Source organism: Arctopsyche grandis, chromosome 10 (assembly GCF_051622035.1).
Source record: "Arctopsyche grandis isolate Sample6627 chromosome 10, ASM5162203v2, whole genome shotgun sequence".
Classification (NCBI taxonomy): Eukaryota; Metazoa; Arthropoda; class Insecta; order Trichoptera; family Hydropsychidae; genus Arctopsyche; species Arctopsyche grandis.
Genome location: NC_135364.1, coordinates 24,820,495 through 24,844,214, shown reverse-complemented (window position 1 = coordinate 24,844,214; position 23,720 = coordinate 24,820,495). Strand labels below are relative to the sequence as shown.

The window sequence follows — 23,720 nt, the reverse complement described above, 5'->3', positions numbered from 1 at the left end:
AAGTGTTCGAATATTCTGTACTGACATTGCGGCTAATCTATATATACATAAATCAATTTTTGTCTGTCTGTCTGTCACATATTCGTTCCTATACCATTCAACCGATTGTGATGAAACTTACATGAGTTATTGTGTGCATGCCCGCGTTGGTTTCTAGAAAAAAATCACCCAAAAACGGAAACGGGAACGGGAAAGCAGGAATGAGTGGCATTGCAACACAATAATTTCAAATGCGTTCGCGTCAACACCTGCGTTGTTAGAGTAAAATATATAAACAATTGAATAATTTCAAATGTGTTCGCCGGCTGCGTTTTTCCGACAAATTATCATAACTGTAATTTAATTTGATTATTAAGTATTAATTTGAAACTGAAACATTCACTTATCGAAACACATTGAGAAACGGGAACAGGAATACGAGAATTGCATGGGTTATTGTGGCATTGCAACTGATGGCGGGTTCAGCTAGTAGTTAAATAAATAAATAAATTAGAATTTTGAAATCATATTGAAATATAATAAATTGATCAGAGATTCATTCTTTTCTTATAGAATAGTCTTCCCAACGATTTAGTTACCTCTAATAATATTAATATTTTTAAGAATAAACTCGATACATTTTTTAAAACCAAAGGATTTTTGTGATTCTCCTTTCCCATAATCATATATCTGTATTTTTATCTTTTTTGTTTATATATATTTTTTTTTTCTTCTCTGATTTTATTTTATTTTAATATTGTTTTTTAATGTGTTTAAATATTTCTCATTTTTTATTGCATATATGTATAATTTGTAAAATATGTTTATTCAAACGCCTTGGGCCTATCGGCATTGCCGCCTCCCCCAAGTATATTAAATAAATAAAATATTCAAATAATGGATAAGATGGTTTTGTAAATTTGATAAGGAACCGTTTCAACAATGAAATCAGATAAATTGGCAAATTCTAATTGGAAACGATCGATTAGGAATCACAGTATAACCAGCAGCACTGCAGAAATACTTGCGAAAAAATTCTTTTAAATCGAGGTCAACGCAGAACTTGAATCCGGGAACCTCTCAGTGGTTGGCATGAACCCAACCACCGAGCTATACCGTAGGTTTTTTGAACCCATTCCCTCTCTCTGGTTCGTCACTGTACTATGTAAATACGATAAATCATAGTAAATATGTTAATCATATGCCCTCGTATTGATTTAATTTTGTGGGAATTTATAGCGATGCGTGCAAGGACGCAAATGGGTGCGTTTCGGCCACGGGAAGTAGACGTGGCGACCGGAAGTGAAAGGCGCGCCTCCTTCGAATTCGTCCGGCCATATTGGCGCGCAAATCGATACACGCGCTCCGTATCCATGGTGACGATCGTCTTACAAAATAAACAATCTCGGGCACGACGGACCATTCGCCATTTTTACAAGGCTTTTTATCAATATAAACCGAGGCGACAGGCCGCGGCTCGCCAGGACGAGTCGCAGGACTCCTCGCGGGGTAAGTTACGCCGTTGACAAGCAGACCGCGACACTCTTGATGGATCGTGGGTTTTGTGAGGTTATATTGAGTTACGCTGATCGATTCTCTGTTGCCTTGTCGACAAACAAAGGGAATATGAGATATTGGATTAATTGAAATTACATCTATTTGTGATGGTGCTGGTGGATATTGATATGTATTGTGAGGGAAATCATTTCATATATTTTTTACATTTTATGTGGTTGTAAAATTCTATATATAATATGTGTTCGTCATGATATTAATACATAGATGTTGTGAAAATGTGTGTGATACACTTGTGACTTGTTTGGAAACCGTCGTATTATGCAGTTTTATTATTTCGATTGCGATGCGGGGTATATCCGCAATATACCCCGTAGTATTTAGTTTATCAACTCAAAATAAAATAAAATGATATCGCGCGCTCATATTACCACTATTATCATATGCTTCATCTGTATGGAATAACGCCTCGAAGACTAACCTTTGCAAGCTCAAAATAATACAAAATAAATCCCTAAAAATAATTTATAACACACCCATATATACCAACTTGAAAAAACTGCATGCCATAAATAATATTATGTTAGTTACATACATTACTAACAAACTAACCAGTAGATTCTATGACAGAATCGCTAATAACCATACTAACACACTTGTGCAAAGTCTCGGTGATTACAACAAAATGTATATACCCTTCTGGTATAAATATAATACAATATATAATCTGCATTAAAAATTGAAAAATAGAAAATGATCAGTAGATCAGTAGGTTTTAATTGTATTTTCAACATAATTTTTTTACAATAAAAATCAAATATCTATTAATATTAGTATTTTTAATTTGACAATCTAAAGCAAATAATGTTTTGATAATTTGTGTTTATATCTAAAGACTATATGTAGAAATCTTGTTGCAATCACAATGGTCGTTAATAATGATAGTATCATAGAATCTTTTAATAAAATTAATATTTTAAGGAGAAACAATTTTTTAATATAAAATATCAAAACTTGAAGTCTTTCATTTAATTTTCTTATTTTGATTTTAGTATGATTTAACATATTTTATTTTTTTTACATCTCACTTAATTATTATGAAAAGCATTATATGTTTATTTATTTAAAAATATTTGAGAAAGTTGGAATAGCCGATGGGTCCTAGCTGTGATGAATTTATGTATGTATGTGTTGTTTAATTTTGACTTATGACAAAGTTATTGTGTTCAAATTCATATCTTAGCGTTGTACTATCATCTGTTGCTAGTCAAAAGGGATTTAATAAATAATTGATACTTTTCCGCAAACAAAATTAGTATCAAATTCTAGTTAAAATAATGTATAAAAAAATATATTTAACAGTAATTTTATTCTCAAGAAAGTATCAATTATTCATTAAGTTCTTTTGTGCTGGGAATAGACTATGTTAATTTTTATTAAATCAATTTATTATATAGGTATATATGTGTTTGAAAAAAATTAAAATAATTTTCCTTTGTTCGATGTTGTTTACGACACACCTATCGATAGCAACGCGTCGGTGATATTTCAACAACAAATACGGTGTGTAAAAATTTCAAAATTTCCCATCACAAAGTCAACTGAATCATGATTAAAAAGTGCAAAGACAACAACGAATCGACCGGCAAGGAATTCAGGATAACCCTACGAAAGCCGTTGGCAGGAACTCCCGCGTATAGAAACCCGGAAAATGTCAGAATCGTGCCAGCTTTCACCATACAATCATTGCAGAGGAACGTTCAGATCGAACCACCACCGAGTAGCGGCATATTTGAACCAAAGCCTCCAAAAGATTCGCATTTCAAGAAGGCTTACCTCAGAGGAGAGTTCCCCATCGCAATTGATTTCGACACGTTCGGCAAACACATTTGCTGGAAGGTGAGTTTGCGGCCATCCAAACATACCCACAGACAGATATTCCTCACAAAAATTTTCAACATGCTAATTTCATCTCAGGTTCCCATAGAGAAGTTAGACTTCCACCACTACCTTCCGATCTTCTTCGATGGGCTCGTGGAGACAGATTTCCCCTTCAGCTTCTTCGCTCAAGAGGGTATTAAAGACATGGTACGTCACGGGGCTGGAAAGGTGCTGCCTGTCATTCCCCAGCTGATAATACCGATAAAAAGTAAAATAATGACGTTTCTAAAATTGGCTTTGAGAATTCGATCCGAACTTGAAAATGTATCGATGCTCGAACGCGTGACGATCTTTTTGCAGATTCCCTGAATACGAAACGTGAAGAGGTGATATGTAACGTGCTGAAAGCTGTACAAAATTTGGTGATATCGTGTGACAGGGTCGGAGAGGCACTTGTGCCGTATTATCGGCAAATTTTGCCGATTTTCAATCTGTTCAAAGAGAGGAATCGTAAGTTTTTATACAGACTATATATCTCAGCATAGAATACAATGACAATGAAAATACGGCAAATTTATTTGTTGATATTAAAATTTATTTATTGACACCTTGAGGGAGTAATGAAAGCTATGCTTAAATAGTAAACTAAAATTCATTACATTTTTTATAAGGGTAATAACACATGCACATGTTTATTTAATGCTAGAATATTGTATAAATAATTTAAAATATTTCAAAAGTCATATAATTTTTTCTTAAATAACTAACCATAATCAGACCAATTAAAATTTTAATCAAATAAAAATTTATATTGGAAGTTGCATGAGTTTTTGCTCGTTTATCATTAAAGCATACATTAAAATCGATCACAAACTCATACAATTATCTTATATCTATCGAAATGATCAATTCAATGAAGTTTGTAGTTAATATAAATAATTATTCACATACTGTTTAGTAGAAACATAGATTTAAAGTATTAATATATGCATTTTGAAATACTTATTGCTTAAATTATAGTGATATATGTATACACATGTATGTACATACATACATACATATTGTACTTAAAATAGTTGATTCTATTTTTATAAATCAATATTCTCAAATATAGATATGTGACTAGAGAAATCATAATAAACTCTGAAATTCATATTAAATTAATGTTCTTTTTACTTTATCGATGTACATAATAACAATAGTGATCGTGCAAAAGCTTGAATTCAGTATTTTGATTGATTTGTACTCAAAATCTGATCACGTTGACCTAAAATCTGATCAAAGCTAATCCTTTTTCATGATTTAAAAATGTTTCTGTATATTTTGGAAACGATTTAAGCATCTTTAATCGTATCAAACTGAAATTTGTATCAGCTAATGAATGTTTATCGTAACGATATATATTTATTCAAAATATTTAGTTTGGCTAGAAATGATACCTCCCCTTAAAAGTCTCCTCTATATTTTAATTAGTTTTTGGATTCAATTAACTCCTAAGTTCATTAGAAATAGAGCTGAAACTATTTTATATGTAGTAGGTATGATAAATTTTATACATTTAAAGATATAATTTAGCTCAACCGGAAGTCATACTTTTGTGAAACCTTTCATACATATAAACATATGTATACCTGTATATATAATTATTAATTTTCAATCTGTTAACCACACTCATCGCTTTGGAGCAATCTATTAAGATGAGTGTGCATAGTTGATTGAAAAAAAGGTTTCTATTACAGAAAAGAGTGTACCTACGTAATATTAGATACATTCCCTACATTTCTATCATGGATAATACTACGTATTATCTTTGCAATGATGAAAATTTACAAATTAATTAATCAAAATAGGTAAATTTCAATAACTTTTCATAAATTGCAACCATTGCAATTCATTTTCGCATCGAGCATCATCACGCGTACATACACAAATGCATTCGATACGATTTTCAATCATTCGACACTCATATACATATGTATGTATGTAGACCATATTTACCGTATCGTAAAACCTTTTTCGCGTATACTTAAATATAACGTGCATAAACTACACGCAGCATCGGGTGCGTGGGTGTTATTATGCGGCGTGTTTTGGCGCCCTTATTACCGCATGTAAATATCATCCGGACGAGCCGAGGAGACGAGGGCCAACCGGGGGATGGAGGGTGGGTTCGTCTGTATACGTAGTTATATACATGAACATATACACTACGTGGTTGTATCGGAAAATCTCGAATTTCGATCATAAATAACGGACGCGGCGTCAAAACTCGTTAGCGTCGCGGCGCAGGGTGATGCGAGGCGTCGCGCCGCGTTATTCATTATTTTCACCTACATATATGTTTTCTATGTTATATGTATGTATTAGGGCTTGTAGTCCACGTGTGACACGCGTGCGTGTTACCGTGTATACGGTGTCGCAGATATGTCACGTGGTGACAAATTGATTGTGTCGAAATCGCGCCGATACGAGCATACTCTCGTAATATCACACCTCTGTGTGTTTTTTGTAAAAAAAATATGGGTAGATTTCCTGTCGTGTTTGACGATTGTCTCGGTTAATGTGCCAGAAGTGTGTGTTTTGATGATTCGTATGCGAAATTTGATGATGGTATGGGAGGTATTTTTGGGGGAAGTTTTTGGATGAAAATTTTCTGATTTATTTTCAAAGCTGGTTTATTGTGCTTTTGTATAGACAAATTGAATGCTTGTTTTGCTTGAGGATGGTGTTAGTTAAGTTTTAATTTTAAATGAATTATTAAAGGTACGCTATACACAGATACATACATACATATGTATGTAAATATGTGTGTGCACATGCATTCTTTATTTATTTATTTACTTAACCTAGTGTGACATTGCAGATATACTCCGGGGCGTCACTATAACTGGGCATATAATATGAAAAAATAATTTAAAAATACAAATATCATAAAATGTAAACAAAAATAAGACATAAAAATAATGAAAAATAATAGAAAAAATAAAATAAAATATGAACAGTTAAATGTGAGAACAAATTTACGATCTCAAACTTAATAATCCCCCAGCCAGACCCATATATTTAAGATTGAACGAATACAAGTTAACAGAAATCTGGTTGTATTTGAAGTTATATGTACATGTATGGGCACGGATTCTCAAAATATGTACGCTTTTGACTCACTAACACAAAGCCAATTTTCTTGGGTGTATAAATATGTCCAATTATAATGCAATTTTTTATCAAAATTTGAGCCTACCTGCTCCCAAGAAAAGATTATTTATAGTCTTTGAATCTTTGAATCAATGATAAACTACATATGTCGGAAAATTGTTATTATTTTATTTGGTTTACAATATCAGCTTATCAAAATTAATTTCTTACAGTTTGGTGCTAATCTTACAATTTGGTGCAATTAATTACTTGGTGCTGTGAATATCGTGTGATTTCCGATAAACGAGATGAAAAATAAAACTTTTTTTTTGTTTATACTTAAATTAGTTGATAGGTGACATAATATTTATTATCCGAATAAGCCGGAATTGATGGGGTCAAGTGAAGATTATAAAATTGTAATGCAGGTTAGTTACCGTGAGATAGGATACCGAATTTGTGTTTATAACTTAAAGCGTAGATTTTCATATTTTTATATGTATGTAGGTATGTATGTTTGTGTTTGTTTTAAAATATTCATGTTAAATTTTAAATGTATTGTATTATGTTTGCTATCAGATGAAGCGCCTTTTAAAATTAACGATAAAATTATTTCCATTTCAATTGAATTGTTGATTCGTAAATAATTTTGACTCGTCTAAAACACCTGTCATGCATAATATTGATATAATTATAGAAGGATTTTAGCCTTTATGTATTATATAATACCATTAGGGCGCATAGACAGTTATTCAACAAATTGATTAAATTTCGGCTTTCAAAGTACATTTAATATATTTTTACTTTATATTTAAAAATCCACCGATTGAAAAATCAACGGAAAAAATGCTAGTAGAAAATAAAAGCCAAAGAAACTTTCAATTGGAATAGAGTTTACTGAAGTATATGTGTATATATATTATTTTTGTACCATTTAGTACGTATGTATATTAAAATTGTTTTGTGGTATGATTTAAAATTATGTTCGTGTGAAATTGAATAGAGTCTCGCCTCTGTAAAGTACTCCAGAGCTTTTTCAATACACTTTCCTATCGGCCGTCAATAATTAAGCTCGGCGCTGACACGAATTTAAGCCACTACCCGTCGAAAATATCGAACGGTTCGGTTCGAGGGAACCGACCGGTTCACATGTATCGAGTGGTGACCCTACACTTTAATAATATTGAACTCGTCGGTATTTAATTACGCGCACTCCCAACTCTGAGGAGAATTCTTTGAGATGAGAAACCACAAACACGCTCACATGAAAGTTCATTGCACTTGGTTGACCGGTTCGACGCGAATCGGTCAACATCTGGACGGTTATCGCTCCGAATGATAATAATTATAAACCTGTTTAACAACTCTGAGGATATTTACTGGCTTCGAAGAGCTTTTCCGCCTAATTGGTGGGGGGATAGGGGGGTGGGTTTGTCGTCATGGGATTTCGTACTGTTTTGCAAACGTCGCCGTCGCTTTTGAATAATTTGCGCGAAGGATGAAATGTTTCGGGCGTGATTGTTTATTCCGCCATTTTGCACTTGTTTTGGCGGGTGCATTAAAATTTATGTATCATTCGGAGGATAAATCCCCGGCGCGAAAGCACTTCGATGTGGAATGTTTAAGCGGATCATCAAAAATACGTCTATGTATTATAAATCGGTTATTTGATTATTTGTTGTATTTTATATGTGTATTTTTTATTAATTTCAGTAAACTTGGGGGAAGGAGTCGACCGCACTGAAAATGTCGGAAGTCTTATCGATGAAACCTTACAACTTCTCGAAAGATACGGAGGAGAAGATGCTTTCATTAATATAAAGTATATGGTTCCTACGTACGAGTCCTGTGTTCTAAACTGAACTGCAAAATTCAATCTTTCCAGTACATTCACTTATCGCACTAAATTTTAACGAAGTAGAATCTATTAAGAGTGTAGCCTCTTTTGTTTGATAAAATTTATTGTGTTTGAATCACTATTTTACTAACAAAGCAGTGCATTCAAAGTTAAAAATGTATGTGAAATAATGAATATGTATGTATTATATAATGCGCATAAATATTTAGTCATAAATCTGTTTAAAATTACAACGTTGTTTTTTTGAAACGATTGATATTAAGAAATACAGATATGTATCTACATATACTAGTACTGTTATTAAAGCTGGTTGATATAAATAAAAAGTATGCATTTCCACAACTCGTACATAAATGATTCGAAAAGCATTTACAATGTATCGGGAAAGGTATCGAATATAAAATATGATACGTATGTATGTTGTTTTGTTTGAGGCTTACTCTTTTATATACGGTATAATGTACAATGTGTGCTTATATAATATTAACAAAGATTAGTCGTATTGGCTTCTGAAAGGCTCAGTTACATTTTCCTGTAATATTATCATTAAATGGAATCACATGTAACAATTCCGCCAAAATTATATTCATATTAATAATGAATAAATTATGCATATAGATATGTATTTACAACTTATTATTCTTGATATACGTATATGTAATAATACAGAGTGGGTTGAACACATTAATATTTCGAAAATTAACACTCGAATTGCAAAGTAAACATTCACTATCTAAGGAAAACCAAATTGTAATACATATTATTACATAGTCACACATGTGAACTCATTGAACATTGTCTAGCACTTTGTTCAGCATAATTTCCGAAGTTTGTTGCATTTGCTCTTGGACGTTTTCCTTCAACTTCTAGAGAGTTTCAGTTCGAACTTGCGTACATATGTATGTATGTATACTCACTTTCTCCTATAAACTTTAGTCCCACATATAAATCGAGCGAGCGCAAAATCCAGCATCATCAGAAACAAACTATTTCAAAAATTCAGAATTTTCAAAACTACCCCAAGATTATGTTGAGGAATGTTGTGTGCCCAACATCTCGTTTATGTGTTAATGGTGTCCAGTTAAACATAAGACATAACAAAGCAAGACAAAATTGCGAAACGACAAAAGAGCGCGATGAAATAGCCGCGCGAAGAAAAACACCATGTCGACAAAAACGCAGTAAAGCAAGTCATTTTTAATAAAAAAAATAATCGTTTTGTGTTAAATACTAACTACCCAGGACTATCACTTCTTCAACGGTCAAGACTCTTTCAAAATCAAAAGCGATCATCACTTTACTCATTCTTTGATTGGAAATTAGAAAAAACAGCACAGCTAATTGCAAAAATCTTAGATAGTTGTGTGATTTCATTCATATAACTAACATAAAAGTTGAAATGAAAAAAATATTTCATTCAAAATGCATTAGTAATGCGGGAATCTCACTTTTTAATTTTTAATTATGTTTATTTATTCAATCACACAATTACATTATTACATTATTAAGACAATCACACAATTACATTTTTTTAAGACGTTACGTTCACATGGCTTATTTAAATTGAAAGTATTATTTTTTATAATCTCTACTAGCTGAACCTCGGCATGCGTTGCAATGCCATAATAACGCATGTAATTCCCGTTCCCGTTCCCGTTCTAGTTCCCGTTCCCATTTGTCGAAAAAACGCAGGTAGGCAACACATTTGAAATTATTGCGTTGCAATGACACTCATTCCCGTTTTTTCCGTTTTTTTTCAGTCTTCCCGGACATCCATACAACAAATCCTGAAAGTTCCATCGTAATCGGCTCAGTGATTTGGGAGCCTATTCGAGACACACACACACACACACACACACAGACAGACATTCATTTTTATATATATAGATAGCTGCAGTTTTATCTGTTTTATAAACGCCAGTTTATTTTGGTACAAAAAAGGGTCACTATTGTTAATTTATAAGAAAAACCAAGCTTTTTGCTCTTTTTCTTTGAAAACTAATAGAACGGTCTATTGTTATTTGCAAAAGCTAAAACTAACAACACATACACCTTTACTCATGACCTATTTATCCCTCAAATATTATTGTAATTATTATATTAATCATAGCTATATATTGCAAATATATAGCTAGATTATTATATTATTAATATATTGCAAATATTATTGTAATTAGTATCTTCTCAATAATTGTGATATCTCTATCTGTTTTGTTGGCGCGTTATTTAGTTTCTGCGCGGTTTTGTCTCGCACTGCTATGATTCGCGCGGTTTTGTCTCGCCCACTTAAGTCGGTGTACCGTGTTAACATAATACTATTGATTTGATTTGTTCATAATATTGTTCTTGTTTGTATTATTCCTGTGAAATTCATATGAGGGTTGGTGATTGCGTCATCTTTAGGATATCGTTTCGTGTGGGGGTGGAAATGGGGGGGGGGGGGTGGTTGTTTGGGAGGATGGATCTGTCACGATGCGGCCACATTGTCAATCTTGCGGTGCGGCCATGGCGCGTCACTGCATGTCCGCAAACACGATTCGCAGATGGCCGCCATTGCAACATGGCCGCAATGCAATTTTGCTGCTTAAACACGGAATGCAATGTTCGGAGAGACTACAGAAAGCCCCAAGAAGATTGCCAGCGTATGCAAGTCTGAATTTCAAAGTCCACGAAACAAATTTTCCCGGGGATCCGTTTATTAAGTTTTAAGCGTTCCGAACACGTCAAAGAAAAGTGTTTTGAAATTGATTACGATCCTTTAGGTCCGTCGTGCGAAAAAATTGCGCCGAAGCCGTGGGATTTTATAATAAAATAATAAACGGTGTAATTTGAGCAGAATGTATGCGAGAATACAAAATAGCATGAGGCGAAAAAAATGAGCAACTAGAACGCAAGTGATTGATGAAGTGTTTCACTGACAGTTTCATTTTCTTGCTACAGGCAACATTCTTATTTAGAAGAATGAGAGGAAAAAATGTGCGGAATTCGCGTCTGCAACAAGTTATTCTCATACACAATTTAAAATGCAATTTAATTATTGTAACTATTTCGAAATTGAAAACGTTATTGCTGTTTGAAAAGACGATTAAGATGTTTATATATAGGCACATACATTTATTAAAATTTACTGTAATAAAGAGTGGAATTTTATATATAATTTCTATAACCATTTTTCATATTTATTTTACTACGAAAAAAATTCAACTCATACTTTATTGCTTGTTGAAAATATATATAAATAAAAATATCATGACTTTTTATTAGTTTAAATGAAATTTGGATGGTCTTCACATTGTCCAAGTTTCTTTTTTAGTTTTCCAATAAATAAAAGTGTTGATGAAAGTTTAACGGTACAATCTTTAAATTTGTAGAGTTACAATAAAATAATTAAAAATCATACTTATATTGTAAATAGGGTTTTGAGCTCTTTTTTCGTAATATGTTGTACATTAACATTAGAATAATATAATACTATGATTACTTACAAAATGAAATTAAAATCGTAAAATAGAAAATGATCAGTAGCTAGTAAAATAGATATAAGATGTATTGTGAACATAATTTAGTAATAATAAAAAGCATTTAAAAATCAAAAATACTTTTACTATAAGATGATACATTCACTTATTATTTAATACATACATACATAGTTGTATGATTTTGTAATTTTGCTAATTTCATAGATAAAAACGTCATTTTGAAAATTATCTAATAATTGCTTAAAAAATTGAAAATCTACGCAAGTTGTTGGTTAAATAAATGATTTCCTTTGTTCGCCTATATTTTAAAGTAGTTAATAATAATAATATATATATATATATATATATATATATATATATATATATATATATATATATATATATATATATATATATATATATATATATATATACATATATATATATATATATATTCATATGTGGGTATGGGTCTATTAAAGGGCACAACACCAATACATCTATAGAAAACTAAATTCAAAACTATAAAATCGGAGAAAGAACGCATTCGTAACGTGCTCATGTTCATGATGATTCACATAACATGTTCATTGATGAAGTCATGTTTTAAATATTCATGTCCTTTTAAAAAAACTCATAATTTTCGATATTTATTTGGTATGTAACTAAAGTTTATATTCTAAAAAAATACCGAGATTTCAGTCGTTCAAAGGGAGGAAATCATTCGACATTAGTCAACCTTTCGAACCGGTTATAATTATGGTATTTGAATTTAATTAAGGCGCTAATTAATCAAGAGGATATAGAGGTCCCTTTGTATGAGGTCCATAATACGCGTTTCAATCAGATATGTATGTATGTGGCAAAGGTGCCGGTGATGACCTGATAATAGATAGAAGGGCGAGTGATTGTGTGGTCAAAACCAATCATCCGATGACATTATTAGATTCGGTACGGATTCGCGCGCATCGATGGAAGTCCACCAATTCATATGTACACGATACATATATTATAATTATCATACAAATCGAAACATACAATGGAGTATTATCAAATAATATGACGCGATATTTTCATTATTTTATTATTATACGTATGCAAAATGAAAAATATATAAAATAAAACGCGTTGAGAGTATCGCAGGGGCGCTGATTTGAATACAAATAAATTTCCTCTCACCGTGGCTCGTTTATGGCATTTTTTTTTGTTGTTGTTGTTTTTTATATTTTAATAGAGTAGACCTCCGGCGGGGAAATCCCGTGAAACGCGGGTGTTTTATCTTAATTTACATACATAGTGGATGCGGTAATTTGTACGCTTTTTAGGTCTACTCTTTACGAATATTACCGGAGGACCACACCCCTGCACAGCTTTGTTTTCCGAGCCAGGAACCAGGTAATGTGATTGGAATATGGGACAACAGGGGAGGTGGAGCTTTTGGCCATTAAACGGGAGCTTTAACAACTAAAATGCTGCACAACATTCCTACGCCCCTCAAAAATATAAATTCTAAATTAATCTCATACAAAAGTGCCGCGTTGAAATCAAATTTTTACCCAATTTGCATTTTTTTGCACTCTCGTAATGTAATGGCAAGTGGGATCTATCGTCTCCGTTTTATGATAATATGTAAGATTTTTCATGCAGAGTTTGTTCACATTGGTTTCAGTACAAAATATGTCGTAAAAATTTTATCATACCTTTCTGAACCATTTTTCTGTACAATAAAATTAAATTCTAAAAAATGAAAGACAATAAACAGCTTTATATTGTAGCTGCCTTTTCTATAATATTATATTTCTAATTGAATTTTAAAAGTTTGCTTCTAATATATGATATATGTAGCTGTCAACAAATTATTGTCATATAGAGGTTATATAATTATATACAGGTGTGAAGAGACATCTCTGTGAGGGGCAGTATATATATAAGTTAATTATAAATTTTAGAGTTAAGTTATTAAGATGTATTTTTTAAATTAGCTTGATATATATAAATAAATAAAATATGCTGATTCCATTAGTAAGTCCTAAGCTTATATTTGTGTCATGTAAAGTCTGATCATTTAGAAAAGATTGATGGGATATAATTGCTTACAATTGAAGGATTGGTTCAATTAATGTCATAATGATTGGCGTTTAAACAAATAAAATCTAACAAAACGATTGGGGGGCGGAAAGTCTAACAAACAAGGCTATTGGCCATTAAATGTCATCGTCTCCAAAACTTTTGGATTCTTAAACGTGTTTATTACGATTTTTTTTCATCACTGAACTAGCGGAAACAACTTCAAACCGATGGTAAGAATGCATGAAAAAGTTTCAGACCAAAAGGCTTAGAAAAGGTCTTGTAAAATTAATCATGACTTCTTCAATCTTTTTTGTATGATGCAAAATCGAAGTAAATAAATTGTATTGACAATGAACGATGTGTTGCTGATACTATAGTTATATAGTTAATGGGTTTTCTTTTAAATTATACGAAATAGTTAATAAATTTTGATGTTAATAAAGGTGATAATAAATTGTTGAAATTGTATAAGAAAAACTCAGGCCCATCATCACTTTTTAAATAAATTCCTGGGGAAAACCTTTGTGTATAAATTGATCTTCAAAACGCATGCAATTAAAATTGAAATACTTGAGTTAAAAGAATGCATTCATAAAATTTAATTTGTCATTTACGTGAAAAGAATAAGTTGAAGAGAATTATGAGTTGTATTTTGTAAGTGTTTATATTAGAAATGCTGGTATTTTGTTTATAAACATTTCTGATTTTAAAGTAATTGAAATTTTTTATTTTTTTTAAAACTGCATTAATTTGCGTAGAAGGGCTCTTCGAGAAACAGTGAAGGGGATGAGGGGGTGTTTGAGTCGGTGCGGTATAAGTCGTTCTGTTTGTTTCGCCTTTAAACCCGGTTTGCAGAGTTCGTGCTCTCGCCTACCAATGAAGGATTTCGCCTTTAATGTACAACACGAATAATGTAAATTTATAGAACCTTACTTTGGTTGTTTACCTAGAGAAACAAGCATTTAACACCTCTTTGGGGCTTTGGGATTATTGTTATTAAATTTTTATATTTTGTCTCCGGCATACATCTCGCAAATATATGTACCTACGTATAATACTTAAAAACGTATGCATTTTGTATACAAATTACATCCAATTTATCATTTTAAATATTTTATATATGAAAGGTGAGGTATACATTTATTTATTAGGTATTATTTTTAAATGAAGTTATTAATTTATATTTTGGGAAAGGCTGCATAGCCGATGGAGCCAATTTCATATTTCCCCATGATGTCGTTATCAGGTTGCCCCTGGGTGACATCTACATATGGTATTAAACTTGTACATACATATGTATATAAATTTAATAGAATATAAATTTTGAAATCATATTCAAATAAGTGGGATGCTTTTTGCCTATATATGCATATATGAAATCAGATAAATTGTCAAACTGTGATCGAATTGCAGTCACAAATATCCAAGACTAATCAGCAGCACTACAAATAATACTTAATGAATTATATTCAATCGAGCTTAATCTACGGGATCGAACCCAGAAACATCTCGGTGGTTAGCATTAACGCAACAACTAAACTTTGCTGCAGGCTAATATATATTTATTTTTTCATTTAAATTTAACTAATTTAATTCCATTAGTCTATGTAAGCATCGATACAAACAAAATCGACGATTCATTATCAGATTTTCATAAAATACTCAATAATTTGAATTACAAATTTTTAAATCGGAGAAAAAAGTCAAAGTTAAAAGTAAGCATAGTTACAAATGAATTGTTTCTAATATTTTTTTATAAAAAAAAAATAAAAACTAGAAGATTAAAAATAAACTAATCACTATTAATTGTAAAAAAGAGACGTTCTAGAGATAAATAATTTAACGTAGAGATTAGACGATTGGTGCTCGTCGACCACTGGTTTACTAGCACTGATCACCTGATTTCGCGTTTTATAACCAATAAAAATATTACGTTATAAAATTTATAATTTCTATTACATGTGAAAAAAATTCAGTTCGATTCAGTTAACGGTTTGGGAGATAATTATAACACCTATAAGGGGAGGTACCATTTCCGGTCAACTTAAAAATTTGAAAAAAATTTAAGTCATGTCCATTAGAATTTCAGTAACCAATACTAAGTTTCAGTTCGATACGACTAGCGGTGTTCAAAAAATACACACACACACACATTTTTTCTAGATCATAAAACGTGATCAGTGATTGATTCTGAGTTTGAATCAGTCAAAATCTCGAGTTCGAATTTGATCACAAAACTTCATCTATTGTTACTACGTACATAAATAGTAAAAAAACATGCACTTCCACGTGCAAAAATGCATCTGCCTGGAATTTAGGCGCACTACGAATATTAACAAATATTTGCTGCACATAGAATTAATTTTTAATGGATTCGTATTTGAGGGGATGTTAATTGAATGAGAACTCATCGATCGTTGTCGAATAATTAAATGGTGCCCGTTGCCCGACGTATTACATATATGTTTGTATGTATGGGATATTATCGTGCGTGTCGACGAGTGGCGTCGCTTCGCACCGAAACCGACGCCCCGACCGGTTCGGTTTATTTGGCCGGAAAATGCGAATGACCGGTTCGAATCGAACCGGTCGGAGCCGAACGCTCGCGACACAACGCACAACCAAACCCCCGGGCACTACAAACCCGATCAAACGTCGAAACAATTGACACGAAAACCGATGTTGAAACTCGTTAGCTCTCCGATGTTCGCGAAAATTCCAAAATTAAAGGCTCACCAGATCGTGTGATTTCTAGAAATGAAAATTCACAGCGGAAACATCGATTTATCGTCCGTTGTAATTTCACTTTCGATGTCCGCCGCAAATGGCGATTGCTTTTCCAACAATCCAATGCCTGTTATCTTATATTAATAAATAGCATTATATTGTTATAATATAAATATCATTATATTGTAGCATATGCTATAAGAGGGTCTACCCCACAAAAACCAAATATCGGAAGGCAAAGATCGAAAATCGAAAGATCTTAAGTCGAAAGATAAAAAAAAAGGGTGCATGGTAAACGGTACATACTCACTAAATTTGCGCGAGCAGGATACAACAGGAACAAGAGGAACAGGCTTTTCCTGCCGTATTCTGCGTGCGCATATAAATATTGTTCTATTAATAATGTTCTAGAGAATAATGAACATCGAATATTGGCAACATTCAATCCACCTTTTGGTGCCACGCGCTGCCAGATTCGAAAATTTCGTTATTTGGGACCCAAAAGTAAATATTTACCAACGAACTGTTTGTTTTTTCATATTTATTAAAATAGCTTTTCATACAAGATATGCATTTAGTTTTGTATAGTGGTTATTTAACTATTTGATAACGACAATATATGTGTTAAAACGTAACTACAAAGAAGTGTATTTTAATATTAGTTGAATATTTCGTTTTGTTGTACCTTTGGACAATTATTTGGTTGTACCTCTGGACGCGTCCAGAGGTTAAGGTTAGAGGTTCTTGTGAAATAAACAACCAAAAAGACTTTCAAGTATTATGTTGCTGAAGTTATGAATAATCCAATCGAAAATGATATTGAAATTAAGTATTACACGAAAATATCGACAAACAGATTTCTTGTGGTCGATGACAAAATTTATAATATTTGTCAAGAGGAAATTTCTGGGAAATTGCCTCCTCCTCGAGTGGTAGGCCAGTCTGGGAGACTCAAAACACAGTTGGAATTCTTTGTAGACCTTGAGAATTTCAACATTGGATGAAATAGTTTACTTTGTATAAATTATCATATCTGTCCAAAGGTACAACATACACTGTCCATAGGTTCAATTTTTTTGTCTCTATTATTTTTGCAAAAAATAAAAAACTGTTATGCTATCATTAATTTTTCTTTTTTAATTTTAATCTTGAATATTCAACCTATCTAATGACATTAAAAAAATTGCATAAAGCAATAAAGTTGCTAAGCTATAAGTGAAAAATCGAAAAATGTCCACAGGTACACCACTCTCCCCTATATGTAGTTTTCCGACTTCACATAGTAAATGTATTGTATACTGAATAGAGATTCATACATGGATTTAAAAATATAATCCTCTGTTTATTAATGGACGCAATGATTGAATGCACGCTTTCAGCATATGCATTATGAATTATATTTGCACATGGAAGAATTAACATCGGATTAATTTAGCTTAGAACATAACAGTTTCATGGTATTGAAACAGATTTTAGGATTATGGACGATCAAACGAATACAGTTGTTAAACACACGCATTTATGAACATGAAACATTTATAGTAAATTGTTTGTATTTAATCATTCGAATGGCGGAACCGACAAATACCAAACTAACCCATTGAAACTAACCAACCAATGAAAGATCTTGTGAAATTATGTATAAGATATTTCTACTCTTCAAGTGTAAATTCACATTACCAAAACGTAATTCTAAAGTCCTTAAATAGCGTATAAAGTTAGTTAAACAAAGTTGATATGAATTGTTAATAAGCTTTTGAGCGTTTTCCTTCTATTATACCGCAAATGCTAAAATTATAATAGAAATACTACAAACAACAAATATATGTTTAAAATAGATAATGATCAATGAGCAATTATTATGATAAATCTGTTATAAACATTGAAAACCTATTTTATTGCAAGGATTTTCATTTCATTTTTACCACAGTACCATGACAGGTTATCTCAAATCGATACTTATGACCAGGTTATCTTCTAAAATAAACAAAACCATAAAAATTCCGATAAAATAAAATATTTGCGATGAAACAATCATTGACATCATTAAAACGGCTACATAAGCCGAGCCTTTACGATTTTACGATTTCTTTACTTTATTTTGCTAGTAATTAAAGTATTATATTATTTTAATGTTAATGTACAGCATTATAGGAAAAAGAGCTCAAAAACCTATGTATTTACAATTCTTATAAATGCTCATGATACATTTTATAAATAAGTCGACTCTAAAGTCGACGATCTAAAACAGATTGCATTTAGGTATTCTGTGTTTTTGAATGGATTAACTATCTCGGAAACGTGAAAATAAATATTTGTATTATATAAATTTGAAATATTTAGCCATACCAGTGGTGACAAAAGGATAGGTAGGCAATTGTAAGGAATTGTTTCACTAGTTAATTCAGATATATTGGCAAACTCTGATAGAAAAAGATCAACTTGGAGTCACATACATCCAAATCTGACCAACAGCTCTACATATGTAAATACTTCAACTCATACAATGTATAATTTTTACTTTATCTATGTAGATAGTAACAATAGATGAAGGTTTGTGATCATGCAAAAATTCGAACTCGAGATTATGACTGATTCGAACTCAGAATCGATTACTGATCACGTTTTTATGATCTAGAAAAAATGTGTGTGTGTGTCTGTGTATTTTGGGGATTTTTTGAACACCGTTAGTTCTATCGAACTGAAACTTAGTATCGGTAACTGAAATTCTTATCGACACGACGTAAATTTATTTCAAATTTTTAAGTTGACTGGAAACGGTACCTCCCCTTATAGGTGTCCTCTTTTTTTTAAGTTTTTGAATTCAATTATGTATCTCCCAAATCGCTAACTAAATCGGACTGAAATTTTTTTACATGTACTAGAAATAATAATTTTTATAACTTTATATTTTGTAAATATTTTTATCTGAACCGGAAGTAGTACTTTTACTCTAGAGAATCGAAGTTTTCTATGTTTTTCTCAAAAACCTTTCGGCTTATTTAATTGAAATTTAAGATTGATATATCAAGTTATTTGTAAAATTTTGTAAGCATCCGTCAACCGGAAGTGGCAGTTTACTCTTGTTCGAATTTTTTTATTTAAATCGTGGTCTAACTAGGGTCATTAATAGTATATTGTACTAGCTGAACCCGGCATGCATTGCAATGCCACAATAACGCATGAAATTCCCATTCCTGTTCTCGTTCCCGTTCCCGTTCCCGTTCCCGTTCCCGTTCCCGTTTCCGATCCCGTTCCCGTTCCCGTTGCCGTTCCCGTTTCTTTCCGATCCCGTTCTCGTTCCCGTTCCCATTTGTCGGAAAAACGCAGGCAGCGAACACGTTGGTTGCGACGCGAAAACATTTGAAGTTATAGCGTTGCAATGACACTCAATCCCGTTTTTTTTTCACAGTAATCTTCCCGGACATGCATACAACAAATTCTGAAATTTCCATCGTAATCGGTTCAGTGGTTTAGAAGCCTATTCGAGACACACAGACAGACAGACATTCTTATATATATAGATATTGAAGTTTTAGTTTTATGTGATTAATTTTTAATTTAAATGTCAGTGAATTTACTTTAACAGAATACCTAAATAGTTTCAATTAAACTTGAAGAACGAATGAAGGTTAATTCCAGGATTTTTAGCACCTTTTTGCAGGCGATAACTCTTTCGCTGTACGTAATAAATTCGCAGAGGGAGAACGGTTCCATTTCAACGGTTAGATATCTCTCTTTACCTGTGTGTGCAGCGAAATTTAAAGTAAAAACTAAAATTACGTACACTACTTAGTGGCAAGACTTCTTTATTAGACCGCCTGGACAAATTTCGCGGCGAGATAAGAAAGAAAACGGCACAAAAGTAGTTTGTTCGCCAACGTGGGTGGGTCGTAGGTAGTGAACAGACAGACACACAGCCAACTATAAACATTCGCTGAAAATTCACTGAGCTCTGTACGTTTTCACAGATAAACATTTCGCTTAAAATACACACCGCCGCAATTTATTCCGTTGCATAAACAAAAAAAAGCGCTGAAAAAAAATACACACCCGTAAAACGGACTGGAGTAAAAGAACCGAAAAAAAATAGACGCCAGCATGCTAGATGGATAGATAGCTGCAAAAACAAAACGGTGCTGTAACGACGGCTCAATCTTTTTTAATATACCCAGCAGCGATATGAATCTATCCGAGTGGAATTTCATAGCACTTTTAGTACTTCGAGATGAAGTTATGTGGTGTTTGTGTGTATGTGTGTGTGCGAGATGCTGGCAGGCAGGTGTGGTGACTTATCTATACAAATTTGCCTCCATGTACATAGGTACCTAGCCGAGGTTCGCGGGTAAGATGGGGTACGTAATCAACCTTTGCGAGTTCACTTTGTGAGGAGCTCGTATGCTGCCTTTACAGAAACTCCATATTACAAACTGCTGCCTAATTGTGTTAACCGATTACACACATGAACTCAACTCTAATTTTGAGCTATGATTAAAAATATAATTAGCACTTGCTTTGTGTGTGTTCGAGGCTTTTTACGACGACTTACTTGTATAACTATGCCCTTTTTGTCTCGTATAATCTATAAATGCGACACTTATTTAATATATCTATGAAAATTTGCAATAAGGACCAAAATACGTATATATTAAAGTACAAGCTTTTGTTCATACATTTATTTATTTTTACAATAACCAAATGCGCCTTCCTGTACAATTAACTACAAACAATGCAGCATTTTATTATTATATAAATCACTGTAGTTGAAATTCACGAAATAACAATTAATTACAGAATAAATCCATTGAGACATCTATGGATTTAGATTTTGTACATAATTTTTACGAATTTTAAACTCAATAAATACAGAAGATTTGTGACAACAGGAAAGATGATTTTTTGCCAATTTTGTGAAACCGTTTCAACAATGATCAGATAAAATTGGCAAACTCTGATAATAATCGATCGATTTGGAGTCACAAATACCCCGAAATCTAACCAGCAGTATGGCGGATCGAACCCACTGATCACTTGGTCCTAAGCATACACGCTACCATTAAGTCATATTGCTGGCTATATATGAACAATAATATTAGAACATAATAATATTGGTTTTAATTTGAGTGTTAATAATCAAAAACCATCTTCAAATAGACCCACCAGGTTTTGCATGAAACTTTTAGCTGTCAAAACTTTTGAGCTGTCAAAATGCCAAGTATATAAATTACATGGAAACCACATACAACGTTTCATATATTCCGTTTCCGCTAATATTAAAAATATTGCAACCCAAGGTAAGCATATATGTATGTATGTACATGAGAATGGGACAAATGATTGAGAATTGTATGTATGTACGAACAAACAACATATGTATGTATGTAGTTCGTTTGTCCATTTTTTCATAGTGTACACTTAAATTTCTGATTTGTTCGTTTATTTGTTTATTTTTATTTTATTACAGCATTACAAAGCATTGATACCAAAAATGTCTCTTAAGATAAAAAACAACAATGAAAAAAATAAAAACAAAGAAAAAAGTAAAAGGCATTGAATAATGGTAATAACTTAATCATAATATGTTTTCATAATCACACAATTAAACTCGAATAGTTGAGTATTGAAACACATATGTACATATGTATGTATTTTTATTTATTAAAAAAAATAATTATCTTTTATCCTAGCCAATTTTTTTCTAAATTTTGTAGAAATAGTTTTTCCAAAATATAAAATTACAGATAGGTTTTAGCTCAAAATATGATATTTTAGTCATTAAATTCGTGATCTATTTATATTCAAGGCAACAATCAATCGACATATTTTAAGATCCAATTTAAATACAGCAGTCAAGAGTAGTAAATATATATATATATATACTTTTTCCCAGTGTGTCCAGAATACAAAGAGAATAAATAAACACTTTACACAGCAGTGGCGAAGATTGCAAAAATCGTAAGCAAGACTTGCAAGAAACGCTATCTCTCACACAACCACGGGGAGTGAAAAAGCGCAGTTTGAGTGCAGATAAATCAGCGTTTTAATTTGTCACTGTGAAAAGGTGGCAGGATTTAGTCGACGCCAACGGTGCAGACTCCGAATAGCACAAATTTGCGTTGTCTTACATGAGGGATCAACCCTCCAAACCCACCCCTCTCCCCATGTGGGGTCCCGCAGGTGCATCCTACCCTACATGTGCACAGGAAGAACTCCGCACCCAGGTAAATGCACTGCAACTCAGTGCAACTCAGTGAACTTTGACTGCGGGGTGCCCTCCTCATCCCCCCCCCCACCATCCACCCACTGCCCACACACAAATATTCATATTAGTGAATGTCCTCTGAATATGTGAAATATGTGCATGATTAATAATTCCGCACTGAAATCTACATGGAAAAATTACATCCACGTACACTCTGGCCAGATGAGAAATGAACCTATCAAATTTGAATATACGTAGAAACTTTCATAACTTTTATATTCGTCGACGTAGAACTACTCTATTAAGAGTCGCTATTAAAATTGCAATAAATCTACAATTATTTCTCGCATATCAATAATATGTTCATATTGGCACAGAATAGACTGGCAACTGTTAATAAAGTATTTTTTAGTACATCCTATATGGACACATTCATATGTTACGTAATGCGCGTAAAGCGTAGATGTAACAGCAGAAGCCGAAAAAATCTATTCATAATATACAGCAGTACATGTCACATTTATTTGGCCACTGTAGAAATATTCATGCATTATTTGATGGAATAGTAGCAAGTGCACGCGTTGTAACAATAGTGCGCATGCGCATATGAATATTTCAGGAAACGTCATATTGACATAATATGATGCAAGCAATATTGCGCCATATCGTCGCGCTCTGTAATGAATATTTGAGCCGATTTTGTCTTGCACACGGCCAAAGCTTGTATGAACGTACCAAAACGTGCGTTGGTGTATAGAATGAATAGAAGTAGTCTTTTCAGTTCACTGCTGTGCCTTGCAGTACTAGAAAGTATGAAAAGAGTATTGGAAATTCCAAAAATATTTACAAATCAATGACGACAACGATTATGTAAGTATTTTTATAAAATAAAAAA

The 23,720-nt window shown here is 32.5% G+C and overlaps 2 protein-coding genes across 7 annotated transcripts in view; one reads left to right on the top strand and one right to left on the bottom strand.

Annotated features, from left to right (window-relative positions):
• Positions 1-23,720, bottom strand: part of bru3 (CUGBP Elav-like family member bruno 3) — a 725,332-nt gene that overhangs the window by 566,587 nt on the left and 135,025 nt on the right. The gene's annotated exons all lie outside the window — the stretch shown is intronic.
• On the top strand, positions 3,103-8,372 carry LOC143918235 (parkin coregulated gene protein homolog). Its single transcript, XM_077440012.1, has 4 exons — positions 3,103-3,393; positions 3,472-3,643; positions 3,736-3,885; positions 8,224-8,372. The coding sequence occupies exons 1-4, from the start codon at positions 3,103-3,105 to the stop codon at positions 8,370-8,372; spliced, it is 762 nt and encodes a 253-aa protein (XP_077296138.1).

Bases quoted from the DNA above. Each gene is read 5' to 3' on its own strand.
- LOC143918235 (XM_077440012.1), top strand. From the start codon at position 3,103: ATGATTAAAAAGTGCAAAGACAACAACGAATCGACCGGCAAGGAATTC. The intron at 3,644-3,735 runs GTAAAATAATGA...ATCTTTTTGCAG, and splicing joins GCTGATAATACCGATAAAAA to ATTCCCTGAATACGAAACGT. The intron at 3,886-8,223 runs GTAAGTTTTTAT...TATTAATTTCAG, and splicing joins TCTGTTCAAAGAGAGGAATC to TAAACTTGGGGGAAGGAGTC.